General features: G+C 36.9%; 1 protein-coding gene across 6 annotated transcripts; it reads left to right on the top strand.

Moving 5' to 3' along the window:
- On the top strand, nt 1-27,724 carry HLTF (helicase like transcription factor). 6 transcript variants are annotated; one of them, XM_087739025.1, is made up of 25 exons: nt 1-110; nt 1,472-1,682; nt 2,279-2,445; nt 2,905-3,038; nt 4,052-4,152; nt 4,896-4,970; nt 5,179-5,370; nt 5,495-5,590; nt 6,610-6,658; nt 8,373-8,459; nt 10,193-10,282; nt 11,185-11,274; nt 11,498-11,595; nt 12,923-13,066; nt 13,887-14,025; nt 14,790-14,925; nt 15,259-15,438; nt 15,900-16,024; nt 17,319-17,497; nt 20,641-20,769; nt 22,210-22,322; nt 22,614-22,794; nt 25,741-25,821; nt 26,536-26,640; nt 27,061-27,724. In XM_087739025.1, exons 1-25 carry the CDS (start codon nt 91-93, stop codon nt 27,064-27,066), a joined length of 2,928 nt encoding a protein of 975 aa, XP_087595151.1. In that variant the 5' UTR covers nt 1-90; the 3' UTR covers nt 27,067-27,724. The 6 variants fall into 6 exon arrangements, with proteins under 6 accessions (XP_087595151.1, XP_087595149.1, XP_087595145.1 ...); XM_087739023.1 differs by having other exon boundaries at nt 8,373-8,460; nt 10,203-10,282; nt 26,536-27,724; XM_087739019.1 differs by having other exon boundaries at nt 26,536-27,724.
- The last annotated feature ends 138 nt before the right edge of the window (nt 27,725-27,862 follow it).

A 27,862-nucleotide genomic window follows, 5' to 3' on the forward strand; every position in this document is an offset into this window, starting at 1 on the left:
GTCGGGCCTGGAGCGCGGGTTCGCGGCCGGGAGCGGTGGCTGGGGTAGCGCTGGCTGGGCTTGGCGGGCCGCGGCAGGCCTGCTGCCGCCATGTCGCGGAGGCTGCCCAAGTGAGACGGCGGTGGTGGCGGCGGTGGTGGGCGCCGTGCCGGGCCGGTGCTGAGCCGCATCGCGCCGGTCGCTGCCTGCGTTCGGCCGCTTCGCGCCGTATCCTGCGAGCGGCGGCCGGGGCGCGGGGCGTTGCGGGCGGCGGGGCGAGCTGAGGTGGCTGGGGTAGAAACTGAGCCCCCGCCGCCCTGTGGTTGTCGGTGCTGGGTACCAGGGCCGTTCCTGTGGCTTCTGCATTCGGGCAGGGCTCCCGGAGAGGTCTTCAGCGGGGCACTGGCAAAATGGCTTCTGGTTAACCCCTCGCTGGCTCATCTGCAGTTACCTCAGAGCAAAGCCTCTTAAACTGTTCCTTTTTTCTGTCAGAGAAAATGGGATGCCGATTATACGGTAACTTTAGGTGTCATTTGCAAAAGAAACCAAAATTTACTACGCCAAACTTTGAATAACTAGTATATGAAAACTAATTATTTTAATTGGGAGTACTCTTCAATTAATCCAGCAACACAGTAGGGTAGTTTTGAGATACACTAAAGGTCGTGGTTATTATGTATTAGTTGAAACTTGTATTGAGATTTTATTGTTACATATTACTTGATTAAAACAATTGGTAGTATGTCGATCTTCGCTCAGATGTGCATTAAACGCATGGCCAGAGATGTTTCCATCTCTTAGCGTGCAGTACCGTGAGTTACTAGGTGTATCTCTTCACCTAAAGGGGCACCTGGCTGGGGGAAGTTTGTATTAGAGACAGATAGTGCAATTACCCAGGTTAGGTTGGAGGAGGTGATTATCTCTAAAGTTTATTATGAAGATTTATTATGAATAATAGATGTCAAGGTGTGAAGGTAAGCTTAATGAATATGTGGGGAACAGTTGTTTTAGCATTTCAGCTTTTGTGGATATAGGCATGAAGTTATACAGAGTTAATCAGTTACAAACAGCTTTTTTTTTTTTTTTTAACCTTTTCCTTAGATGAGAAAGATTGGTGTTAGGAAAATAAACGGAAATTTTGTTGTCTCAGGTATAATTAGAGATGTAACTAAATCTGGAGAATTCTTAATGTTGTTGACAAAGATAATCTGTGAGGGAAGGTAGGGTGGAATGCGCAAATACCATAGTTCAGTCAGTTAATTTGTCAGCTCTTTATTGTAATTGCCTTAAACTAATGTATTGGGGATTAAAAAAATGGCAGACAAAGTTTTCTCCTAATATAAAACTTTTTTTGAATGTTTCCAGGTAAGTATCTGAAAAAAGTTGTAAAACTGGGGTTTATAGGTACCCTTACATAAAGGAATAAAATAGATTACAAGGAAATAAGAATTCTAAGTCATTGTCAAATATTTCACACTTTGTCTTTCTGCAGAGATTCTGCAAGAGAATGCTCTCAATATAACATCTACAGAGGAGAGAGAAACTATTCCCGTTTTTCCTCTCCTGACTTTTACTCCAGTCTTGGGTTGGAAGACTTCCTCCCTGTAGGTGACACTTCTGGAACAGAGGAGGATACAGACTCAGCTATTTTATATGGAACTTTGCGAGGAAGTGTTGTTGGGTTACGATACTACACGGGGATTGTAAGTGCGTGATAAATTATAAAGCAGAAGAAAAACTTGTTGTCAGCTTCAGAAAAAATATGTTTAATTAAATTTCAAAAATTCCTAGAACTTTTGACCAAGCATAATTTTAATAGATTCCCTCCCCCCCCCCCCCCCCCCCCCCCGACTTGCTGTATTCAACATTCTTAACAGGAAGTACTTAATCTAAAACTTTAATTCAAAATTTAGTTAAGGTAGCAAGCTTTCAAATCTGGTTTAGTTATTTGGTAGCTCTGCTCACCCACATATGGCAAATGGAAGTGACTGAAAACAAGAAATTAGATACGTCTTTGAACTGTTTACACGGACAAAAAGGGATGTTTATTCCCTTTCAAAATGTATTAGCAGTTGAAGGTAGTTCTTGCTCTCAGGAATACTTTTGAAATTGCTGACATTTATCAGGCAGCTCTTATAGTAGTTTGAATACATAGTAGGTTATTAGACTGACTGAACAGCGTGCTATATACCAAATTAATCTTTAAACTTCACGATGTTTAAGTAAATGTGTATTAGATATTTCTGCAAGTAATTTGCAACTAAATGAATGTGTTGTGGTGTTTGTTTTGCTTTGTTAGGTTAATAACAATGAAATGGTTGCACTTCAGAGGGAGCCCAATAATCCTTACGACAAAAATGCAGTGAAAGTAAATAATGTGAATGGAGACCAGGTAGGCCATATAAAAAAAGAACTAGCGGCAGCATTGGCAGGCATTATGGACAACAAACTAGCATTAGTGGAAGGGTAAGTGCGAAGATTATGCTTTTGGTTCCATGAATATAAATAATGGAAACGTTTTTTGTTGCTACACTAGCAAGTTCCAAAAACTATTTATAAGTGTTCAGTTTTGACAGAAATGACAGGTCTTAGTAATATGATTAAGGCTTCATGTTTTCAGACTCTTTATTTTCCTGTTGAACTGCTTGCATACTGTTCATTCTTTCCTATATATGATAAAATGTGGAGACACTCGTGAGAGCAAATTCTTTAAAGATTGTTGTGGAACTCTTAAATTAACTGCACGGGGTGGTTTGTATAAAAAGTTTATGCAGTGTGAGTACTAACACCTATCTGGAACATTTTGTATTTTGATAAAAATAAGCACTTTGGAGTACCTCTTGCTGAAGAAATAGCAAGGTTTATTATTAAAAAATTAAATAATTAAAAGATACTGCTGTGGGTTTTTTTCCTGCTTTTTATCAGGGTTGTCCCTTATGGAGCAAAAAATGCCTTTACCATGCCTGTACAAATGAGCTTTTGGGGGAGAGAAGAAAACAAGGAAGCGGTGCTAGATCAGCTAAAAAGGCATGGATTTAAATTGGCTCCTCCTCTGAAAGGTAAGTCCTGAAGTTTTGGGTTTTTTTCCTTTTCTAAAATACTTAGATTGAACTTGCCACTGATTGGAAGAAATGGGCTTACTCCACATCGTAGTCTTGTCATTCACAAAATTATTTTTTTTTTAACTTAGTTGGGGAATAATGCAGAGCCCACAGCTATTAATTTTAAACTTCATAGGCAGTATACTTTTGTGTCTTATCTTTTATGTGACCTGCCAGCAATTGGAGAGGCATTTGAGCAACCTCAGAAATATACTCGATTCCATAAGTTTCTTAAAAATTCATAATGATTCCCTGCATTTCTCCAGACTTGAAAAAAATTTATTTTTTAAGAAACAGGTTAGACCCTTTCATAGGGTGAGGGTTTCGGAGACAGTGCTGCCTTTTAGCAGAGCGCTAGGACGCGTATCTTACTAGTGAGGCGTGAGCAAATAGAGATGAGATGTCTCTGAACAAATAAGCTTAGCAGACCTGATGCTTTGCAGAGCCAGCCTTGTGCGAAAAGCACCTGTGCTCCTGCAGCTCGGCTTTGTGGAAGCAGTGGTAGTCAGGAGTAAGGATGCGTGCAGAAATCACGCCTCAGAAATCCCTCACCTCACTTGATGAGGGATAGATCTGTTTTACCTATAGCAAGATTTCAGTTTTTATCTTCTAGGATCTATTGTGCATAGTTAACAAAGAGAGTTTGGAGTAAAAAAGCATTTTGCGTTATCAGTCATCATACTGTTAACCAAGTCAAATTTCGTGTAACAGAACAGTTTTTAAGAAACACGGTTACCATCTCAAAGGATCCCAACCCATAGCTCATTGCCCGTGAGTCTTACAAAGCTTTGTGGAAAGCCTTTGTGGCCCGTTGAAAGTAAAGGATAAATTGAGGTTAGAAGACAAATGGTGAAAGATACTGTTTCGTAGCCCACAGTCTGATCAGCATTGTTACTCATGAGCCAGTGAAGGCTGAGATTGGGAAGTCATCATACTGTTGTGTTTCAAAATACTATCTTTTTAATGGCAAGTAGGTCCAGAATGTGGTTTTGGATCAAAGTGGATTTCTGGGAGAGCTGGTCCAAGTTATAGCGCTCCGGTTCATGCTGCTGTGCAGTTGACAACTGAACAGGTTTGCATTTTGTACTTAAACACCTGGAAGTTGGAATTTTAATAGTGGGGGCCTTTAACTTTTTGATTAATAAACCAGTGCTTGTGAAGTGGAAGTCTATTGCCTTTTTTTTTTTTTTTCCTCTTCTGAACCACAGATTTGCTTTGAAGTCATCTTGAACTTTTGACTGTTTTCATTTTTATACTGTAAGCAGATGTTTCAGCTGTGACAGCCTTGAGTCCCATGTAATTTCAGGAGGTTTTGGTTGTTCAATAATTTTTTTACATTGTTGTGGTGGTGTGTCTTCTTGTCTCTGTCCTAATGCTTTACCAGATAACAAGTATGTTAAGTTCTCAAATGAGAGTAAAATCAGACTTCCAGACTTTTTATCGTCACATTTAGCCCAGGGTGATACGTGAAGGGTTGGGTGGTGGTTTGGCTTTGGTTTTGCTTTTTGTTTGCTCTTTCAAATTAGAGTGAAGTAGTTTCTTTAGTGTATTGTACAAGGGTGTGACTATATTCAGCCATCCTGTCTCAAGCTCTTGCTCGTATTGGCATGTGCTTGTCTTGGAAAAAATGAACTTAACTTCTATAAAGCAGTAGCTAACAAACATATTCCAGCAAATCAGGTCTAAAGTGGTAGAGCTATCTATACTGATTACCATATGATAGGTAATTGTAATTCAGTAGTGTCATTGATTATTTCATGAGGTTATTTTTAATTGCAATAATTTTAATTGGAATTTTTGTGTTCATTTATGCAGCTTAAAAGTGAATTTGACAAATTGTTTGAGGATCTGAAGGAAGATGATAAAACTTGTGAAATGGAAGCAGCAGAGGTATTTCTTAAGCTAGAAACTGTTTTCTATAAAAATATAAATACTTAAACATCGAGATGCATATTTAGCTTTGTCTGGACACAGGAGATGCTTGAATCAGAAAGAAATTTAGTAGATACAAAGGACTTTATAAAAAAAACATTCTTCCAAAGATGGAATGTCATTTTTAATATGCAAATAGTGCATAACATATCTCTTTCATTTGCAGGCTGTTGGCACACTCTTGCTTCCCCATCAGAAGCAGGCTTTAGCTTGGATGGTTTCACGTGAGAACAGTAATGATTTGCCACCATTTTGGGAAGAAAGAAGTGACTTCTATTACAATATACTCACAAATTTCGCAGAAAAGCAGCGACCTAAAAATGTTCTTGGAGGAATACTGGCTGATGATATGGGACTGGTAATAATACTTACCAAGCTTGAAATCTTTTTATACAGAATGTGTGTGTGCATGTTTCTTGATCGGTTGGTCATTTGGTTTGTTTTAATCTGTGGAAAATACTACATTCTTTTCTCTTATGCAGGGTAAAACGCTTACTGCTATTGCATTGATTCTCACAAATTATCAAGATGGCAAGCCTCTTCCTGTTGAAAAGATCACAAGTGAGAAGTTCTATGAGGTGAGACGAAAGAAAAAGCTGGTTTTAACAGAGTTAATATCGCAGTTAATAAAAAACCTACGCATAGTAACTGTCTGTATGGTGAACTTTGTATACGTTTTGTAGAAAAAGTTATTCAAGTACATCAAATAAGAGGAAGAATAGGGCAGATCAGTTGAAGGTAGGTGGACTGTGTTACTTCAGACTGTATAATTGAGCTGTAGACTGTGTTACCTTACGAGTGTATGCTTAAGTATACTCCAAGGAAGAATTTATGAAGGTGTAAACATTTTCAGTGTTAAGTTTTATAAATTCTCAAGTTTCTTATAAATTTCTCCTATAGGCAAGTTGTGACTGCACAAAGAGAAATGGTGTGTTTTTCTGGGGGTGTGCATGCATAGTTCCTGTGCCTGAAACAACCAAAATAGCAAGCAGAGGGTCTTGGTATAAAGTACATAAATAAATAAATAAACCAACCTCAGTTTATATTTTTGCCAAATACTTGAAATGAAGAGAGGAAGGGAAGCTACAGTTAGTAAACTGACACCAATGTGCAAACTCTTCTTAGGTAGTGCAGTTCAAGTGCTTTTTGCTTTTGTTATGATACAATTTTCAAGACGATGAAATAAACTAAATGCTAGGATTAGGTGAGTTGTTATGCAGTATTCCCTGATAGCATTAAGGCTGGGGGTTTTGTTTCCTTTTACTGTGCTTGTCTAAATTTAACAAAATAATGCTTTGTGTTTGACCTCAGAATGTTACCTGGGAAATGTTATTAGTGTGTTTTCTTTCTAGGACAGCTGTGTAGACTGAGTTTCTCTCCTCTGCCTCTACAGTTTCATTTGAACTCTGTATGTGGCTACTAAAAAGAAAAAAAGTATAGTTTTTTCAGCACCTTTAAGTGACTGTCTGATTTGCCACTGAGCAAGTCTTTCATGTTTCAGAGCAGTAATTAATCACTGGTCAGATTAGTGTAATAATGTTATTGGCATTTTTTCCAGTTGCTACATTAAAGAATAAAAGTTTCCATTCCTCAATAGGAATCTGGTACTAACAGCATGAACAGCGTTGGACGCGGACTATGTAAAGGTGACAGCAAACTATGAAAAGTCCAGCAATGTTTGCATGATAATTAAAGTTATTACCTGGGGTACTCTTAGTCTGTGGTCAGTGCTAGTCTTCACAAACTCTTGACGAACTAAGTATCTCAGAGAAGTATTTCAAACATACCTTTAAAGACGTTTCAGTTCACATATGAGAAGATTAAGTGCCTTGTGAGAAAGTTGCACCCTGCCAGAAAAGTTACCATATCCAGGAAATGGATTCTGGGTTCCTTTTGCTTTCCTTTTTCCTTCCTTGTAGATAAAACAGGAGCACTTTTGCATCTGCTAGAATCTTGTTTGTTTAAACAGTAAACATTAGGAGTTAAATTGTAATTAGGTTCTATATTAAGTAACTTTTTTTTTTTTAGTATTTTAAAGTAATGAGCAAATCACAAGTATTTAGAAGGATTTTATCACACCTATAGTTTTCAGGTTGTATCAGGAGAATTTATAGATGTATATGAAAAATGATACTTGCTGTTAGCATGTTTTGTAACTCATCGTGCTCTTGAAGAAATGTATGGGGCTTCAAGTTTTCTTGCAATTTTAATATGGATGGGCCTAACTGATAGCATAAGAGAAATGAAAGGGACTGATAAGGAGAGAACACATTAGTATGAACTGCCTCTGGTGAAAGTTATTTTTATCAGTACTCTGGAAGGGAAGAAATGCAGACTTTCATGGGGGTCAATATGAGTGTCACCAGAAAATCAGAACCTTTACCAAAGCTGAAAAGTCTAGCAGCATCCAAGATATTTATTTATTTTTTTCCCAGAGCATCAAGCATTTTAACTACTTACAGCAGTGAGGGGAGAGCCTGTTTCTACTATTATTTAACCTGAAAAAGTGATGATAATGTCTTTCAAATCCTTATACCCCCCGCCCCTGTTTCTCATTCTGTTGTACATTAAATTGATACCTATTTCTTGAGTCTTTGCAAGTTTTGCCATCTTCAGGATTGTATTAAACTTTTTTTAATATTAAAAAAAAAAATCTTTACTGAAGTTTTAATCTGGAGTTCAAGCATGAATTTACTTACCTGAGTTACAGCAAAACTCTTTCTGCAGGGGCTGTTGCTTTCAGTTTTGATGTCAACTCTATCCTAATGCGTTTTCTTTCTTGCATTTGCTTCTGATACCCTATTGTTGGCAGAGTGCCAGAGGTGATGTTTTGTTCACTACCTGATTGGAGACTTTAAAAAGCCCCACCAAAACAAAACAGCGCCCTCTGCGCCCCCCCCAAACCCCCACACGTGCATCTGTGATATTACCACATTTTTTCTATTAACGTTGCTGGTTTTCACTTCGTTTTAGGCAATGTAGAAATCATTAATTAGTGAAGTTTGACCTGTAAAAAACCTTTACCATTTAGCATTATTTGAAACTTCTTTATAGAGCTTTACCCTTACTGTTAACAGTACAATGCTTACATTTGGGTTTTCCTCTTTTGTTGACAGTTTGGTTTTGACCACCTGCAAAGTCAGTACACATTTTATGACTTTGTAACTATTTAAGATTGTTTTAGGAGTATTTTTATTTTTCGTTTGTGATTGCAGTATCAGTAGTACTTGTCCCATGCAGAACTAAGGTTGTTTTAAAGCAAGTTTGTACTTGTTCTTGATCAAGTGATGCTGAAGTTGGTTTGATAACCAAGCTGAATACTGTATATTTTTCATAAATACCAATTTCTTTTTTACGAAGACTCTAGCGATGTGATGGAGCCTGGTGTTTCTAACGTAAAAAAGTTTGAAACTACTCCGTTAAAATTCTCAAGTTGTCTTCCAAAAAGGTAAATAGCTGGAATAATCTTTTTCTTTTTGGTGGTTTGTTACACAGATATTGAGTAAAACTAAAGTGGTACTTGATTATGATTAACCTGGCCTAAAACATGTTCCTGCTCTCTCCTCACCTCTCAGTGTGCTTGTACTTCTGCTTGCATTTATCATAAGTGTTCTGTATCTGTGCTGAGCTTTGGAATATATTAAAAAAGCATTAACTCATTCTGCGTGGCTTGCGTGACTGCATGCTTGGATGTCTCCTTCAGTAGTTGTGTCCGATAACATCAGTGTGTGGCATCTAAAAACCTGACTGTGAAGTAATCTTTCTTCTAGTATCAGTCGGGTTTTTAAGTGGTTAAGAAATACTTTGCAGACGTAGAATCATTTAGGTTGGAAAAGACCTTTAAGGTCATCAAGTCCAACCCTAAAGCTTGGCCCAGTCTTGCAGTTTAAGCACAGCTGCTGCAAACAAGAAGAGAGAGGGCCTGAGAAAGACAAGCAGGATGTTTATAAATGATGTTCTACCAATTTTTCCTGGAAAGTCCAAAATCATCTACTTTTAAACAAATTGGAATAAGTTGAGCAAAAATCATTTAAATTGTGTTTGCAATAGCATCATTCACTGTCAAAGACAATGACGTGATTTTCTGGTTTATAGTGGAACACAGGGCACTGTTAACCTTTCTCCAAAAATAAGGAATTACAGTTTCTCCTGTAAAAAACATGTATTTGTCTTAATACCTCTAAATTTCAATTTCACTGAATTGAGAACATTTACTGAGCCTAGTACTAAACAGAGTTGGAGTTAGAAGTGGAAAAGGCACAAACACGTTTTTTTTTATCTGCTGAGAAAGATCATATGGAAGAAGTGAATGACAACTAATTCTGAGAACACAGTTACGGGTGCAAATTTTCATGGGTATTTTGGCACCAAGACATGCAAACTAGAATATGGAAAAGTACTCAATTTATGTCACAAATTACTTACATTTCTTTGAAAAGCTGTTCTCTGTGATCAAGTAACATTTAATTTGCTATGTTCCTTATCATACTCTTATTCTTTAGCAACGTTCAACATTTCCTTATCAAATAACTCTGTACTAAATACAAATACACCGTGAAATAAAATCAGTGTCTTAAATCAAGGCTTACTACATGATGATTAAAATCAATTCATAAAATGTAGGCTTTTATTCACAAGTAGAAATGAATTTCTCATGTGAATGAGAGTCCTAAAACACATCACATGAATCTCAGTATTTCAGGTTTTCCTGGTAAGGTCTCAAAATTTATGGTTTGAAACTTAATATGACTTCCCCCTTTTCCAAGCTCACTTTCCTGGTGCTTTGAAATCATCTCTATAAAAGGAGACACTGCTTTCAGTTCAATCTCCATGTCTGGGCTAAACTTCATTGCAGAAACAACCATGGCATGAGCTGATGAAGTTGTGAAGCTTACTGATCTGTTTGAACCTACCCACCACACTAACCTCTCCTTATAACTGGCGTGAACTTCAGTGATGATCTGTACCGTTTGATGAGCATCATTCACCCTGCAGCTCTGTGTTCTGTGCTTTCCCATTTTCTAACCCTTCTAAAGAAGAAAATTTCAAATCACAGTGGTATCTAACTTGCAATATCAAGTTCATTTGCTTTATGCTCTTGAGATTTAATATGTAAATTTAAGCAGTAGTAGAGTTGTGAGGGTGGTTGTTTGGTTTTTTTTTCTTTCTTTCTTAATGATGATATCTTAGAGATAAAGCCAAGAAACCCAGATATTCAGGAAGCAGTGACTTGGGAGAGTCTGAAGAACGGTTACTGCAACAAACAGAAAGTAAGTTGCAAGGAATTATTTTTTTTTAATTGGTTACTGTAGCACTTGGTGTCTTCCTTTCTGAAGCCAAACTGAATAGGATTTCTGATTAACTGGAAAAGCAATTAACTGAACTACTTGTGTTTTGTTTTGGTGGTTGGTTTTTTTTTTTTTTTTATTCAACCAAAACTTTAAGCAGAAAATTTTAGAAATTGCTGAACTGAAAAGCAATGTTTTAGTCCAAACTGTTGTAGTTTTGTTTCCTTAGCTGAACGAGTGCTGGTGTAACAAGCTACGAGCAGGGTGAAACGGATGGTGAAAAACAAAAATGCTAAGATTTTTAGAATTTGACATAGACTTGTCAGGGCACTAGGATTGGAAAAACATTCAAAAAATTAAGTCCATCTTTTGTGGTAAATACCTGAAATGTGATCATGAAGAAGCAAGAACATGTGTCATTTGTTGAACTAAGTATCTTGCAAGGGAAAAAAAAAAAGAAGGGCTACAGGTACTCTGGAGTGAGCAATTAAGTTTAGGTTTAAAGTACTTGGAGTGAAACCCGTGCTAAGCCTTTTTTTTTTTTTTTTTTTTTTTTAATGACTGGTAAACTGCGTTCCTCTGAAGATTCATAACCTGAAATAAATGTATAAGATACAATTCTGCGCAGACACCTGTCAGAGTTCAGGGAGCGTCTGGATGATGGTCTTACCCGCATGGTTTAGTTTTAGGTAGTCCTGTAAGGAGCAGGAAGTTGGACTTGATGATCCTTATGGGTCCCTTCCAACTCCAGATATTCTACATTATTGTATTGGAGAGGAGAGGTAATTTGGTTAACAGGTTTGACTTTTATGAAGCGTGTCATACAAATAAATGCATGCACATGCTCTGCATGGTGTGAGAAATTTATGTCTCTCTTTTTGCAGCAACTTCCTGTGTTATCCAAGAAGATACAGGCTTTGCATCTGCTCTTCTACCTTCATCTACTTGTTTAAAAAGACAAAAAAAGAGAAAAGGTAATGAGGGGATAAATAGATAATATTAATTTCTGAGTTTTTTCAAGCTGAAGTATTATACATATTTGACTTAATAAATTAAGCTTATGTTTTTGTAAATTGCTTTGATGCTGTTCAGGTGCAGAAATTTAGAAAGGACTTCTGGGAACCATAAGTTTCTTGAATGTCTACTTTGCTTTAAAGTGAACTGTTATGCTACTAAATATGATTTCTGTTTTCTCAGGTACCGCTAGCGTTCAGTCAGTTAAGAAGAAACATTCTGATGATGGCCCCAGAGCAACACTGATTGTGTGTCCACTATCTGTCCTAAGCAACTGGATCGTAAGTGCTAAGCTGTTTTAATGTGTAAATGTGATATGTGTTGATTATGATGCTATAGAAATAGTACCCCCTGTAGTCTCTCATGCGAGTAAAAGGTCATAGTTTTCCTTTTTTATGAAACAGCTGCTTTCACAAGGGAGGTTTATTTGATAGGAATTTTAAAACGGGAGTAGTATTGTAATGAGAGCGCATTTGCATGAGTAGCGAGCTCATCACTGTAAGAAAGAGCGAGCTCACTTTCCACTCCCTGCTTTTGACTAGGCAGATTCACTTTGGCACTTCTGGAACTTGTGCGATTTAACTCCTTAAACCAGATGAGGAATGTGGCGGAGGCAGGGCTGCCTTCTTGCATGGTCAAAATAAAATATTATTGTACTTCATTGATAATGCATGTCACATTTCATTTACTAGAGGTGTTCAGTAATTTGGCAATCTTGTTGGTGATTTGTGGGAGTACGTCTGCTAGGGTGAACAGGCTGAAGGGCCCTTCTAGCTCTGTCTCTGCATTAGTTAAATTTTTCTGTTTGCATGACATTTTGAATACAAATACTAAGGAGATAACTGTAACTTTGAAGTTATGTTTTATTTGGAAGTTTTTGCTGTCTGTGTTTAGAACATGAATAAGAAAAGGAAACAATTTAATCTTACACTGTAGGTAAAACATTTAAATCATATAATTGGGAAACATCAAATAGTGTAAAAACAGTACTCTCTTCATCAATTCAAAGTATTTAAATTAAGTATTTAAAAAGAAAGAAAACCTGTGAGTCTGGTGCTTCAAAAATCAAATTGTTGATTTTTATTGGCTGTTGAGATTACTGTATGCTGAGTACTTCACAGAACAAATGTAGGGAATATAAACACTGGTTTTAAAATGAATACTTTGACAATTCTGCCATCATTTATGTTAAAAGGTAGGTGGTTAACCCAGTAAGGGGAAGAAGCTATAAGTGAACAGTTAAAGAATAAAGAAAGAGAAGATGAAGGCAGAAAGTGAAAAAGAACATAAAAGCTCTTCTGTTAAAGTTTGGGAGGAACAGTGGATTTTGAAATGCATATACCGTCAGGATGTGAACTAATACTGTGCGAGAAGTAGAGCTAGCGTAATCAGAATGTGATACTATGTACTATTACTAATGACTGAGGTGACCGCTTCTGGTTGCTCTTTTCATCTGGGTGGAGAGGTGAAAGGAAACCCAAATTCAAGTTGCTTTTGTTGTATAAGTGGATGTAGAATGTCACAGAGCTGGAGTAAGTGGTTTTTAGTTAAAGCAACTTACAAGAATTTTATTCTAACAATCATGACTTTTGACAACTTTTCTTTCAGGACCAGTTTGAACAACATATCCACCAAGATTTTCATGTAAATATTTATGTTTATTACGGTTCTGACCGTAGCAAAGACCCATCAATTCTTTCAGAACAAGACGTCGTACTGACAACATACAACATCTTAGCGACTGATTATGGAGTAAGTAAATGAGAAGAAGTGTTCTTTGAAGATCCCTTACTGTTCAAGACTCACAGTGTTTGGGCTACTGATGGTAGTATATTCGAGTGCTGTTCTGGTAGGCAATCAGAAGGTTATAGCTCTAGTTTTGCTTTACATGCTTTCTTATGGGTTTGCTGTGGTAACAAAGGGAGTTTATTGATTGCTCTGTAGAGAAAATTATTTGGCTGCAATTATGGCAGCTTAAGGAAGAGAGTTTTTAAGGATAGAAAAGGATGGCAAGTATGTAAATCTCCCCAAATCTCAGTGGCGTGAGGCTCCCACTTCTGCCTCCCCCTATCAAATTCAAAGAACATGGAGCATATAAAAACGTAATTCCATAGTTCTTGTTGCACGTGGGCTGCAACCAAGTAGCTCATTGCGTGAGATGTATTTGTAAAGTGATGTTTTCATAGAAATTCCAGCCATTTTAAAAGCCTGATGATTACATCTTTAAGTATAATGTAAGCTTTTAATTTGCTCTCTGATCCATTTTCCAGCTCTCTGTGTCTTTGAAGCCTTTCTTCTTTTCAGGCTTAGCTTATTTTTGCTGTAGCTCATTCCTCATATTCAAGTATGAGAAGACTGGTTACATTTACCAGGAATCATTAAATCTAAAAGAAGGAACACCTCATTCTTAGTTTTGCTCTTCTGTGCTGCTAAAAAAACAAGATGCGAATAAATACTATTATTGCGAATAAATACATTACTAATTGTGGAATTGTTATATTAATAGCTTGCTTAATCCAAATTGCAAAAAAGGATTTTAGAGTCAAAGATTTAAAAAAATACTGTGTTTCAGGCGAGAGGTGACAGCCCTTTACACAAAGTCACGTGGCTGAGAATTGTGTTGGATGAGGGGCACACTATACGAAATCCAAATGCTCAGCAAACTAAAGCTGCCTTAAATCTGGAGGGAGACAGAAGATGGGTACTTACAGGTAAAATATTTGACACAAGAGGAAATGCAGTGCAAATCATCTTAGTATAACACCATCTTGTGTTTCTCACTTTGTGTTTCCAGTTTGGCTTTTTCTGGGAGACGGTTAATGTCTGTCTGTGTCAGATTCATTTGGAATGTTTTTAAACTTGTCTTTGAGCAGTGATTTAGGTGTGTCTTTTTAGTTGTTTTTGATTTTGTTTGCTTGGTTTTGTGGTTTGGGTTTTTTTTTTTTTTTTTTTAGTTTTTATTCCATTCATAGACACAAATTTTAAAATACCATTTGATACACAGGTTTGGTGGAAGTGCAAGTAAAAAGGGTCTTACTTGCGAACTGGCATGTTACCCCTGATTAGAAGCTCACACTCTTATGTACTTATCTGAACCTCAGTAGCTTTTTGAAGTGTAACAGTTGTCCTAGAAACTGCCAGGGACCATGCAAGCGTATGATCCTTAAATGTAATTTAAAGAAGATCATGATGTAACCACTGCTGGTGAAGCTGAAATGGAAAGATTAACATCCAAGTCTTCCTAGCACTGAGAGCTGCAGTTTTCTCACTCTTACATATTCAAGTGTTTCGTAGTATTTTAATTCAGAAAATAGTATGTATTATACTTAATGACATGTCAACCTAGCTATGAGAGACCTTGTCCATGGTGTATGGTTTGAAGAAAGCACAGAACTTTCACTTTGACTAAAAATTTGTATTTCTTAGTTTCTTTGAGGTTTTACAATCTTTTTGTGTTTGTTTGTTTTCTGTTTAGGCACTCCTATTCAGAATTCTGTAAAGGATTTGTGGTCTCTTATTTCCTTCTTAAAACTGAAACCTTTTACTGATCGAGAGTGGTGGCACAGAACAATTCAGCGTCCAGTCACGATGGGAGCTCCAGGAGGACTTGGGTATGAAGTGTTCCCAAAGGGTTTGTGAATGAGTATGACTGGCAGTGCTCGGGCAATGTGACAAATCAGTGTTTCATGTTTAAAACTGAAATGCATGTGTCATCAGTTCTTATTTCAGTTTTTTAGTTCAAATTCATAAATATTAAATTCAAATTATTTAATATTTCAGATTAGTGAATTATATTGTACTGGTGGGCTTGGATTTTGTACAGAACATGTATTTATGCAATAAACTGGGGGGAGGACGGGGGGGACACGACAACAAACAAACAAACCCCAGAACAACAAACCAGCCCCAGCTGGGTAATAGATTGTCTGTATATGTATTTTTAGGCGTTTACAGTCTCTGATTAGGAGTATTACCCTTAGAAGAACGAAAACAAGTAAAGTTAAAGGAAAACCCGTTTTGGAGTTACCGGAACGTAAAGTACTTATTCAGTATGTTACGCTTACAGAGGAAGAGAGACAAATCTATCAGTCTGTGAAGGAGGAGGGCAAAGCTGCTATTAGCAGGTAAGTAGAAGGCTTTCTTAATCCTGAAGGTTGAAGTTTGATACCACAAACTTGTGTTTCAAAAGTTCTGATTATGTTAGCTCTGGTAGCCAAGTGTGTCAGTTTGCATGCCGGAAGCTAATAATTGCAAATTAGCATAGCATCTGTTCAGTTCTGAAGAGTGAAGTAGAGACTCTTGCAGAATTATGTATTAAAAGTTCTGTCTTACGAGAAACAGAAAGCGATACCAGATGCGTAAAGAATGGCCTTAAAATTTTTGTCACCATGTGTTAGCGTTTCTTCTTGTAGAACATGCTACTGGTAGCATTTTGTACCTTGTTTCAGAAGAGGATTTGAGAAAATATATTCCAAGAGGAAAGTGAAAAATCAGAACATCGTTCTAACAGCTGAACTTGATCACTTGATGTTATCTGTTACTTCAGGCTGTAGCTTTTCACACTAACGGTAAAACTTTTGTTCAGATTTTTCAGTGAAGGGACGGTACTAGCTCACTATGCTGACATCCTTGGTGTCCTGCTCAGATTGAGGCAGCTTTGTTGTCATCCTCATCTTTGTATAAATACATCTTCTTCTAGTTTTTCAGCTGGTGAGTGAATGCTTTTAGCTCCTGTGTTTCTAAAAACAGGACTTGCACTTTGTATTCAAGAGCAGAAACACATTTGTGTGTTTCCCAAGCTTTCTAGCTTCAGCTTTCGTCTTTTCATCTTGGATTATTGAACTTCTATCTTTGTTACTTTTATTTTTTTCGTACCATAATATGTTTGAATATGTTTGAGAAGTGAGTACTTGAGCACATGCTCAAATATGAACGAAAGCAATGAAGTATGAGTAGTTACGAAGGCTTAGAAGCAGGAGTTAATAAGTTTTGACAGCCCATACAGAAATGACCAAAGAGGACCTCTGCAGAGCCAAATGCAGAAGGCTTGTTAAAAAGCAGTGTATCTGTTGTTGTAATAATTTGCAGAAGTGCTTTTACAGCAAATATTTTTCTTTGCCTCAGGAGAGAAGATGTAGAGGAGCTTTGGGGAGTGGTTTGTAGATTGGTAGCCATGTCAGCAGAACCATTGCCTCTTCAGCAGAATAGGAAACTGTTGACTTTGTTACAGCTGTAAGGAAGGGTGAACACAGAGGACTGAAAGGAGAGCGAAATTTTATTTTTGACAAGCCAGAACTGTACAGCTGCAAAGTGTTAAAAATTACATGCATTTCTTTCAGAAGAAAGTATGGTCTGTTTGAAATACTCTAAATTTGAGAATTCTCAAATTTAATATTTTGAAAAATCCTATTTTGAGATGCCATTGGTATAAGTGCGGTTTGTTTGGTTTTTTTTTTTTTTTTTTTTTCAGGAAACCAAAAGACCAATTAGATATGGTCAGAACCTTTTTTAGAAAGTTGTCATTTATCTTCCTGAGAAATACAGTCTGGAGAAATGACTGGATAATTGCTCAATGATTATTTAGAAATTAATTAGTAACTCATAACTATGATATGAATTTCTTTACTTAAAAAATAAAACAATCTTAACTATAAATAGTGTCATCTCCGTAGTATTCTTACTACTTGAGCAGCCACCATATGAAAATTGCTTGTTCCCGTTAGGCATTGTGTCGCACACGTACTTATCACTGAGCATGCAGTCGAGGTTCTTGGAATTCTAATTACCATTTTTCCCAGTAAGATTACTCTTAATGTGTTTTGAAATAGTAGGTTGGAATTTTCTGTAGTATTTGGCAGCTTGCGTTTTTATACATGGTAAGCTATATCCGTTGTGTATAAACTGTCCTAATGGCGTTTTGATCAATGGAACTGTATTGATGTGTGCCAGCTCAGTGTGTTTCCTGTATGGAAATCTGCTTTTAAGTATCTTTCTATATTTGCAGATAATATAACTCCTGAAGAGCTGCGTGAGACATTAGTGACTAAAATGAAGTTGGTTCTGAGCTCTGGTTCAGATGAAGAATGCGCAGTTTGCTTGGAATCACTGACTTTTCCTGTGATAACGCGCTGTGCGCATGTGTTTTGTAAGCCATGTATTTCTGAAGTCATCAGAAGTGAACAGGTTGGTTGTGCTATGGTTACAGTTAAGTGTAATAGCTATTCAAAAGCAATGAACTGGTGTCACCAGAAGGCCATCTAGCTATTGTTCTTTTAAATCATAAATGGTGAACAGTGCAAACCTAGTTATCAGTTGTGTTATAAAAACTATTGGCCTGAAGTCAAACTATGGAGAGAGGAGCTGTCAAACTGAACAGTGTTAAGGTCCATCAGTATTTTCAAAGTCCTTTTCCCTAGTTCTCACCTTACTTTGCCCCTAGGGTAAAAGTGATGGCATCCAGTGCAGTGTTGTATACCTCCATGTGGTTGGAGGCCTCTTCACTGCTTGTATGCGATGTGATGCATGTATATATTGCTGTACTTCAAAAGACCAAAGCTGTGTATTGGAAGTTGACTGTTGAACTAAAATCATGCCTACTCTCCCCGTTCCGAACCAATAACCTTCTACGGTGAAATAGCTGCCTTGCTAGAGGGTCATCTTTATGGCCCTTCTCTGGACTCGCTGCAGAATAAGCTTGTAGATGAGCATCTCTTGATTGCTTTTTTTGAAAAACATAGTATTTTTTTTTTTCTTGTGCGCTTCTAAGCTATACTTTTTCTTCTTGTTTGCCCTTTCCTTTCTAGGGCAATCTGATAGTGTGGTAATCTCACCATCTGTATCTGGTGCTACTGCACTTCCTCTCTGGAATTGTTCTGCCTCCTACTCAGCCACAGGAGGGCTGCGAGGGCCAGGCTAAACCTAGGTGGTTTTCTTTATAGGAGGCCTTAGTCCCCGCTTGTGCAAAATCAGTCAACCTAACAAGACAAAAGGTAGGAAGTGTTGTCTGTTTGGCATGTAGATTGACTTTGTTTCACTGCCAGACATGCAAGGGTCTGATGCAGATATCCCAGTCGAGAGTTTCTGAGAATTTTGAGGGAAGCCAGTGATGTGAAATTATTCTCTAAGGAAAGAGCACTTGCAGAGGCCTTTTTCCAGCACAGAGGTTCTTGATGTGTCTGTAGCAGAGTTGGTGCCCCTACTCAACCTTCAGGTGTATTTAGGCATGCAGAGAAATAAATCGGGTTATGATGTGATGGAACCAGTATTATTTGACTGTACAGTCTAATTATTTACTATGCTTTGGCTAGAAGGGACCTTGGAATCTGCAGAACTACGGCCTTTGTCCAGTCCCACATTGTTCCATAGATTGCTTTCATAGTAGTCAAGTCTGAACAGAGGTGGCTGTAGATTCTGCTCTTTTGAAGTTGAACTATCGTGAGTTTATAAAGCAGTGAGTGAATAAACCTTTCTTACATTCAAAATGATTCCCGATTTAAATTGGTTCCCAAGGAAGTTTTTGCAGCTTCCAGCCAAAACACTTGACAGACATCTAAATTCCAGAGTTGGGGAATTCACTGTTTGCACATGATAGGTATTTGTCCTAGTGCTGCATCTCAGTTGGGTAGTTACTCTGCCTGAATGGTTACAATGCAGCTCTCTCCTAGTAAATACCTCGGGGAAGTACTTTACTTACCACCTTAAAAACAAAGCAAACCAACAAACATGTAGCCCTTCCCCCAAAACAGCTTGGGTTCAAACAGGATTCTTCTGGGCCCTTACAAACTTGGAGACCATTTTATCTTTCTGATGTTAACCTAGCAGTATTTACTGAAATTGGAAAAACTTTTTAGTAGTTAACAGCTTGAGAGTTAACGCCTTCTTCATTTCAGTCTTTCATTGAGGTGAGCTTCAGAGTTGTGCAAGTAAAGATCCTATGCAGAAGTCTCAATAAAGCTGTAAAATCTCTACAGTAATTTAATGCCTTTGTGTATTAACTGTCTTCTTGTAAAAGCTTGCCAGATAGTCATTAAAACATTCTTTTTTTTCTTCTAGCTGTTGATTGCGAGACACTCTTTGTCACTTTCACATGCTTGCACTGCAAGTCTTCCATATCTGTGTTGGCGTTGTCAGCTGTGTTTTGGGTTTTCTGTTGTTTTTAATTACAGTACTGAATTGGAGAAGGGATGAAGAAAGATGTGAGCCTTTTATTAAAAAAAAAAAAAAAAAAGTCTTTGTGAGCACTGTTAGGATTTTTTTTCCAGAAAACTTTTTCAGATTTATTAGAATTCATTTATTTTGTCTCGGCATTGGAGGATTTTTGGATTGCTGCTGAATCAGGAATGGTTCATTTGTAACTACGTTTTGGAGACACTTATTTCAGATTCTTTTGTGTTAAGATTCTGTCTCTTGAAAGGGTAGCTTTATTGCTGCAATTAATTAATGTATGCAGACTATGACTGCCAGCCTCTTTAATCAGCGAGAGGTTCGTTCCAGATGAGCAGCCCCCAGTATTCCATCTGCTTTGTGAGGTCTGCTTTTGCCTGTCTAAAGATGCCTTGGTTCTGTGACCAGATTGCTGTACAAACTGAGTTAGCTAATTTTAAAGGGTTGCTCTCTTAGGCAAAAGTTTTTCATGTCTGTCATCTTTGCTTCGCAAAGTTGTGTATTTGTATAGCGCACGCAGTCTTTTGTTAAATTTTTTAAGTAGTTCTATGGAAGTGCTCTTGTATAAATTCTAAACTTTGCCTTATCTAGAATATGCTTCAAAGAAAAAAGCTTTTGGTGTTAAATTATGTCTCATTTCTCATGCCTGTTGGGGAAACAGAGAAGATACCCTGTGTCTGGCCCTGACAAAGCATATTTCATCACACTGCTATTATTTCTGTGCAGGCTTTGAAGAAAAAGGGTAAAAGGTCATTCTTTGTTTGTAACTAAGAAAGATCTTGTCTTTGAAAGATGGTTTATTTTTCTGGTATTTTAAATAGTCTTCACCCCATAGCCCAAGTATTTGCTTGCGTTTAAATCTTCAGCTGCTTATTTCAAGTATAAATATGCTCAGAAAGACGACCGCTTTTAAAGAAGGCTGAGTGGTTTTAAAATGTGTAGCATTTATGTCACCTTAATGTTCTCACAAATAAAATATTTTGATTGTTATGTCAGAAATGACAAAGCAGTGTGTTACAAGAATGACTGTACTCCTTGAGGATTTTTTGTATGAACACGAATATAATTTCATAAAAGATGCTTTGTAAAGGTGATCTTTAGTGCTCGTTATAAATAATTCGATTTAATATGTTCCATCTAATGTTCTTTGGGCTTTTTCGTAGCCAAATGCCAAATGCCCTCTCTGTAGGAATGAGCTTCGAGCAGAGCACTTGGTGGAGTGTCCCCTAGAAGGGGAAGTAGACTCCAGTAATGGAAAGAAGTCTGATCAGGAGTGGATATCCAGTGCAAAGGTACATTCCATTGATTTTTACTTGGCTTTTATTATGTTTTTGTAGGGCTCTCTCTAGAATTTTTATGTTAATATGCTCAACATACTTTACATATGCATAACATACTTTAAATTATTATTTAAAAGTCTGCACAGTGTGTCCAGCCAGCAGAGGAGAAAATGGATAATAAAAATCCCATTACAAATTTTGCAGCAGGGAATCAAGACAAAAGGAGCACCGGCTGTAATTTGATGCTGGTCATTATGCAGTACATAGATGTGTATTAATTAAATGAAACTTTTGGTAAAAGAGCTGTGGCTTTGCATTTCGTTTCTGTTTCTGAAGACAGAGTAGTTCTATAACCACTGAAACTATTCAGCTCTTAATTTACTTTTGGAACTTAAAAACCTAAATAAATCCTTCTTTCTTAAAACTCGTCTAAAGAATATATATTCTGTTCTAGAGGAGAAAAGTAAACGGGTGTCATATGTTCAATATAACACTTGTCAGATAAACTAGTGAGAGATATTTTTATTTTACTTTGCAGACCTGTTTCTCAAGGTCTGCCACATCGTTTTTTGCCTCGCCTTAATTGTGCATTCGCTGCCAAAAATGAAATCTTCCTGCTTTTACTTTGGCCTTTTTGTTTTGAGATTGCTTTTCTGAAACATTAAATTTTTAATTTTAATTTGTAATGAAGTTATTGTTCTTTCAAAAGTTGGTTATAAATTTATTCCCTAAAAATCTTTCTGTGGAGACCTAAGAACTAATTTAGGACATTGTGCTCTAGAAAAAATTAAGATTTTTTTTTTTTAATTTTTTTTTTCTTTTTTTACCTGGTGCAGTTACTTGCATTCTCTAGTTAGTGGTTCTTTACCTCATCATAGTTAAACCTTACATGAGAAAACCGGCAATGTTCTTTTGCTTGAGATGCAAGTCCTTGCTCCTTTTGTTCTCACGTTGGTCCTAAGAGTGCTTCTGGTGCCTCCTTTTCCTCTGTCATACCTAGCCAAGGGTCTTGCATAGCTTTCTGGAATGTTGCTCAGGGAAGCCTTTCTCGCTTCCTGAGTATCGCTACAGTAGAGCACTCGCCTTGTGGCTGTCCCTTGCTTAAGCCTTACTTTTCAGAGTTCCAGTACTCTATTCCTTTTTTCCATATGCACTGGAGGTAGGGGACTTGTTGACTCCTGGCAGTGGGAAGTACGTCTGGAAAAGGGGTTTGTGAATCCTCTTCCCCAAAGCACCATGAATCACCCTGTAGTTTGTGATCGTCAAAAGTGTTCAACCTTTAGTTTCCTTTAGAAACTGAAAGAAACCCTACCCACAGAATTCAAGATCAGTTCGTTTAAAAGGTATTACTGAACAGTGATTTCTCAATTGATGTGAACTTTATCAAAGCACCTGTAGGACTGGAATCTAACCAAGTCAGAATAAGCTGCATAAGTCTTCATTGGATTTCAGATAAATGCTCTCATGCATGCTTTGATAGAACTACGGAGGGATAATCCAACTGCTAAGTGTCTCGTCGTTTCTCAGTTCACAACTTTCCTGTCACTGATAGAAAATCCCTTGAAGTAAGTAGAACTACTGTCATTTTTAATAAACACGTGCTTTTACGGTGTTTTAGAAAGATCTCTCAAAGAATATAGTATCCCTTTGATTTTTAGAACTTTAGAAGAGGAACAAATTACTTAGTTTAGTGGAATAAAACCATGAATCTCATTCTTCTTGTTTTTAATGTATCACTTGTTAAATGCGGGATTTTAAACATGCATTTCAAAGTAGAGGTCAGGATTTTAATGTATTTATTCCCTGTAGTCACAGAAAATGTATTCTTACATTGAACATTTTTACTTTCTCTTCAGAGAATCAGGGTTTGTCTTTACTCGTTTGGATGGGTCAATGGCACAGAAGAAAAGAGTAGAAGCAATTCAGTGTTTCCAAAGCAGCCAAGCAGGATCCCCAACTGTAATGCTTTTGTCTCTGAAAGCAGGTGGAGTTGGATTAAATCTGACAGCAGCTTCCCGAGTGTTTTTAATGGATCCTGTGAGTAATGGGTTGTTCATAATGATCTGGCTTAATCTAGGTGAAGCTCCTTTGGTGTTTTCCTAAGAGGTAGAAGGAAAACCCCTCTGAGAATGAATGACACTGATGAGTATCTGCTAAAGGGCAAATAGGGCTTTGCTTCATTTGTTTTCCTGGCATGTTTTTGTTTTAACACAGTATTTTTGTGCTGTCCATTTATTTACTGTCAATGGAAAGAATGCTAGTAGTGCTGTTAACAAAGCAGTGTGACACCTTACACTGTTGCATTTGATGTGGGTTCCTTCTTTATTTAAATTTATTAATTATTATATAAAATAATTTATTTTGTATAATTTATTTTATTTTCTTTATTTATTTCTCTTTCTTTCTGAATGTGGTTTTCTATTTGTTCCATTTAATAACTACAAAAGCCATAAAGTGGAATTTCAGGAACAAGGTTTTTTTGTTTGTTTGTTTTACACTGCTCTAGTCTCTTCTGTTACTTTTGTGAATTCATTTATAAAGACATTAGTCTGAGGTTACTTTTTGTGGTTGTAGGAGACTGACAAAGATGGTAATGCCGAAATTTAGGAAGTTTTTTCCTTTCATTAAAGCACTCAGGAATGCAGAATTATTTGTAAGGAATACAAATGTAAATTACATTTATTGATAGCAAAATGGTATTCTTAACAAAATTTATTCATGTCTTATTGTGTCATTGTACAAACCCACAGTTTTTCTGTTCACTTCCTTGCTTCCCCGCTCTTTACTCCTCTGCTCTGATGTCCTAATTTCTTGGCAGTTGGACACTGAGACAAATTCTGCAGTTTGTGCACTTGAAAACAAAACCAAAGTAAATGAAAATAATAGTGTAGCTTTGGACTTGGGCATCTGCTAACACCAATAGTAAAGAAAAAGTACTAGTTTGGACATCAGGTTAGTGATAACAACAGTATGAAGACAAAAGCTATTTACTTAATAAACTAAAGGAATTAAATATGAGTGAGGGATGTGGAGAAGTTGCCTTGAAAAAGGTTTTTCGTGAATTGCAATACATCTTCACGAGTATTGTTTCTGTATGTGTCGCATTGAATAGTTCGGTTGCAAGGGACCTACACCATCGTCTAGTCCAACTGCCTTTTTTTTTTTTTTTAACAATTCTCTGAATAAGAAAACTTGTGGAAAGTCCAAGAGAATTTTCATTTTCTGTGAAGGTAATTAATGAGGTATAATGCATCCACTGTCCTGTGGCAAGCAGTTGTAAGAAAATAAGCTAAACGTTGTTAACACTGAGTCATCTACAGTAAATAGTTCTACCTCACAAACCAGAGCCAAATATAATTGCAGCCGTTATACACCACTGAACAACTTCTCCTCATCTTGCTGGTAACCGTCCCAAGGGGCATTGGTTGACTACTTGTATTTGATGAAGGGGCAGATCACATGATCTCTTGTGATCTCACTTTGGAACATTCAGTGCCGAATGAGATTTGGTCATGCATTAGCATTCCTTGAAGTGAATTAGCGGCAATAATAGGATTTAAGAAGCAGAAACACCTCTGGAGCAAGTGGAGTAGCCATTTTTTCTACTCAAATTCTGTGGGTTTGTTGTAGAACTGTAGCTTGGAGGCCTGCATTCTTTCTCTGAGAGGTGTTATACCACAGTGCAAGGGAGGAATATTTATCCAACATCCAACCATAGACTACTTTCTCCCCCCCCCCCTTTTTTTTTAATTGTTTGTTTGTTTATATACAATCATATCTGCTGAATTCTCACCTTTAGGAAGAAATACGAAGCTTTAATGTGACAGCATCACAAGTATACAGATGTTTCTCTGAGGCTTGAGTTTCTTCAAATTTTTCCATGTAAAATATAGTATCCTTTGCATGAAGAATGAGAGTAGTACACTTTTGGTCCTCCTCGACTACAGCAAAGATAAAATGGAACATGCTTGTGCATGTTTGGGCTGGGTCTTTCCTCAAGACATCATCTTGTTTGTACAGTCAGATTAGTATTACAACGGTTTGCCATATGTAGCTTGCCAGGAACGTTCATTTTGCAGTGAGAGATACATCATTTGTTGCACTTCTGCTCGCTGCCTTAGATTGGAGAAACAAGGCTTGTTTGGCTTTTATCTTGCAGCTTGATGTCGTAAGTGTATTTAGGCATCAGAGGTTCTTAGAATCTAAAATGAATTTTCTGTGCTAGCCTAATGCTGGTTTCTCCCCCTTGTATAGAAAGGAGTCATTAAGAAGAGTTCCTAGAGAACTTTCAGTATGTGGGTGATCATGGCAACGTGACATTGCACAAGACCTGCTTATCACAGACAGAACATTATTACATTTTAGGTAGATGTAAATATCCGTTCTGTAAGAACTAGTAGTACTATACCTTTAGATAGAAGAAACATGCTGGAAAAATGCAGAGCACAGACTTGGCATTTCACAAATCCTCATATTTAGTGTTACATCCTAAGCATAAGTAGGAACAGCTACACTAACATTTTGTGTTCAGCAAGTTTCTTGTTTACCTAACTTGGTAATTATTGCATATACTAATGGAATTATACATGGGCTTAGTCTACTGATAAATAACTGCCTGTGTTCAGCTGGTTTAGATTTTGTTATCAGGAAAAGGGTACTGAGGCAGTTAGTATATGCAGTGTTTATTTCAGAATTAAAATGATAACAAGATTGTTTTGATGTCTCCTAGACTCCTGACAAACTTAGGTTTTTAAAGCATTTACCTGAAGTTCCTGCTTGTTATGAATATATAACCACAAGTTCTCAAAGTTTTCTTCATTGTGGGATACTTAAGGAGTGATACATTAGGTTGGGAGTAATTAATCTGCAAGCAGTATTTTTTCAAGAGCTGATGGTACAATAACTTCTTTTACAACTCCATGTGCATCTTACCGTGTATTTTGAAGGGAGGTTATTTAACTTGTTCATTGCTGTTACTGATAGGCTTGGAACCCCGCCGCAGAAGACCAGTGTTTTGACAGGTGTCACAGGCTGGGTCAGAAGCATAATGTTGTTATTACTAAGGTGAGTTGAGAGATGATCTGTTTGAACAGTTTTCTGGTTCTGACTAAATAAATTATTTTCCAAAAAGCTTTACTGTATTTTTAAAAGGATTGTGACATTGTATGTCTTACTGGTAAACTTAAATTGTGGTGTGATTTTTGAAGTGTGGGCTTTGGATTGTAAGATTTTATAAATGTAACCTATTTCCTGTGAAATAATAATTTTAGAAATTAGGTGTCCCTGTTGAGCTATTTGGAGTGACTAAGATGGGCTAGTATTGCTGTTGCCTAGCCTGGCTATTACAGTTTATTTTCTTGAAGGCATGTAGAATGCTTTTGCTTTTGTCATAGCAGCTTGTTTAGCTGCAGAAGAGCAGCTGGTCTGTCTCGTTAATACCCAGTCACAAAATTATTACTGGGGAAACTGAAGACAGGTTCTCTTCTAATATAAGTAGCAAAGAAGAGAGAGATTTTTTTTTTCCAGAAGTGTTTAAAAAAAAAAGGCAAAGAAATTAAAATGCCAAACCTTTTTCTCCAACTGCTTTATAACCCTTCCCTCTTCTGTTTTCTTTACAAAGTAGTAATTAAATAATGTAACCATACTTTGGGGTACTGAGCTTTTTAACTTTTTTCCCCAAAGTACCTAGATTTCTCATCCTAAACTTTTACTTAAAAAAAAAAAAAAAAAAGAGAATCCCTTCATTTCTTTTATATTGGGGCTTTTTTTATATTTCAGTTCATTGTGAAGGATTCAGTGGAAGAAAACATGCTGAAAATTCAGAAAAAGAAGAGGGAACTTGCAGCAGGAGCCTTTGCTACCAAAAAGCCTTCAGCAAGTGAAGTAAAACAAACCAAAATTAATGAAATTAAGGCTCTAATTGACTTATAGCTTGAAACTGTGGTATTTTGAGTAAAGAATCTATTTTAATATTTTAGTTAACATTGTTCTTCAAGTTATATGTCTCATGCTAACTTTTAGTTTTGCTGTATTTGTGGTCAAAACATAAATGCTTCAAATAAATTATAAAAACTAATTTGCTCCTAAATGTTAATTTAGAAATGCACAAACTTGTTTTGCATTCCTGAAATCTTTTTCAAGTGTTCATTTCTTCAAAATGTTACTTATTATGTACAATGCTTAAGAATACATAAAAATCCCTCAAAACAGAAAGGCTTATTCATGCATTCTAACTTGCAAGAATTTAATCTCTCTTTAGAGGTGAAAAGGTAACAAAAGGTAAATGTGTGTTTTGTCCTTTAGACATGAAGAAATGAATTGGCTTCATGTTTCCTGATAGCCGAACAGGTCATCTGGATTGTTTGTTTCAGAATAAGTGGTCAGTGATCGCTTCATAAGGACCTCTTACTTTTGCAGACTATGTTCAAAGATGGTAATTCAAAATTTAAAAATATTTTTGTACTATTTCTGAATAATACAGAGGTGCAGCAGGGACTTCCTTTGTTGATTACTTCCCAGGAGCTAGTGAAAATCAAGTACTTAAATTTGTAAAACACTTTCTTTTAATATTTTACTTCCCTTAAACAGAATTCCACTGATTTTTGTAAAAGTAAAGGTTTTGTGACTTGGATAAAACGCTAGAATCCTAGGCTTGTATTGATAACACACTTTCTAATAATTTCTGTACACACTTGGAACAATACCACTGTGCTATATGCGAAGTAGAATACGAGCCACTCACTTGTCAGTGAATCAGTTAGCCCTTGCAAAATGAATTAAACAGAACAAATTATTTTAATAGCTGCCAGCTTTCTAACAGTTTTCTGGCACTGCTAAGTCCTTTTCCAGTCCCATATGTATGTCTTAATGGAATGCTGATCTGCGTGTGTCCTGATTTAGGAGGAAGAATTTGGTAAACTACTCATGTTTGTGTATCGCAAGTAATAAATAACACTGAAGAATCTCAGTTGAATGTTAGTTGAATATTCTTGTCTGTTTCTTCTAGCTCTTTCCATTTGATTCTGGTCTTCTGTTATGTGTTTTCTTAACACTATGCTGCCTTCCCTGTAATGCTCAGGCTTAAAATTGGAGGCAGAGATTGCTA

The sequence above is a fragment of the Nipponia nippon genome, unplaced genomic scaffold, assembly GCF_047370975.1.
Source record: "Nipponia nippon isolate SJK-2023a ecotype South Korea unplaced genomic scaffold, ASM4737097v1 scaffold_7, whole genome shotgun sequence".
In the NCBI taxonomy this organism is placed as follows: domain Eukaryota; kingdom Metazoa; phylum Chordata; class Aves; order Pelecaniformes; family Threskiornithidae; genus Nipponia; species Nipponia nippon.

Excerpts from the sequence above, each read along its gene's own strand:
- HLTF (XM_087739019.1), top strand. The coding sequence starts at position 91 with ATGTCGCGGAGGCTGCCCAA. Across the intron at positions 8,460-10,192 it reads CTCAAGTTGTCTTCCAAAAA|GATATCTTAGAGATAAAGCC; the intron begins GGTAAATAGCTG and ends TTTCTTAATGAT. Across the intron at positions 25,822-26,535 it reads ATAATGTTGTTATTACTAAG|TTCATTGTGAAGGATTCAGT; the intron begins GTGAGTTGAGAG and ends TTTATATTTCAG.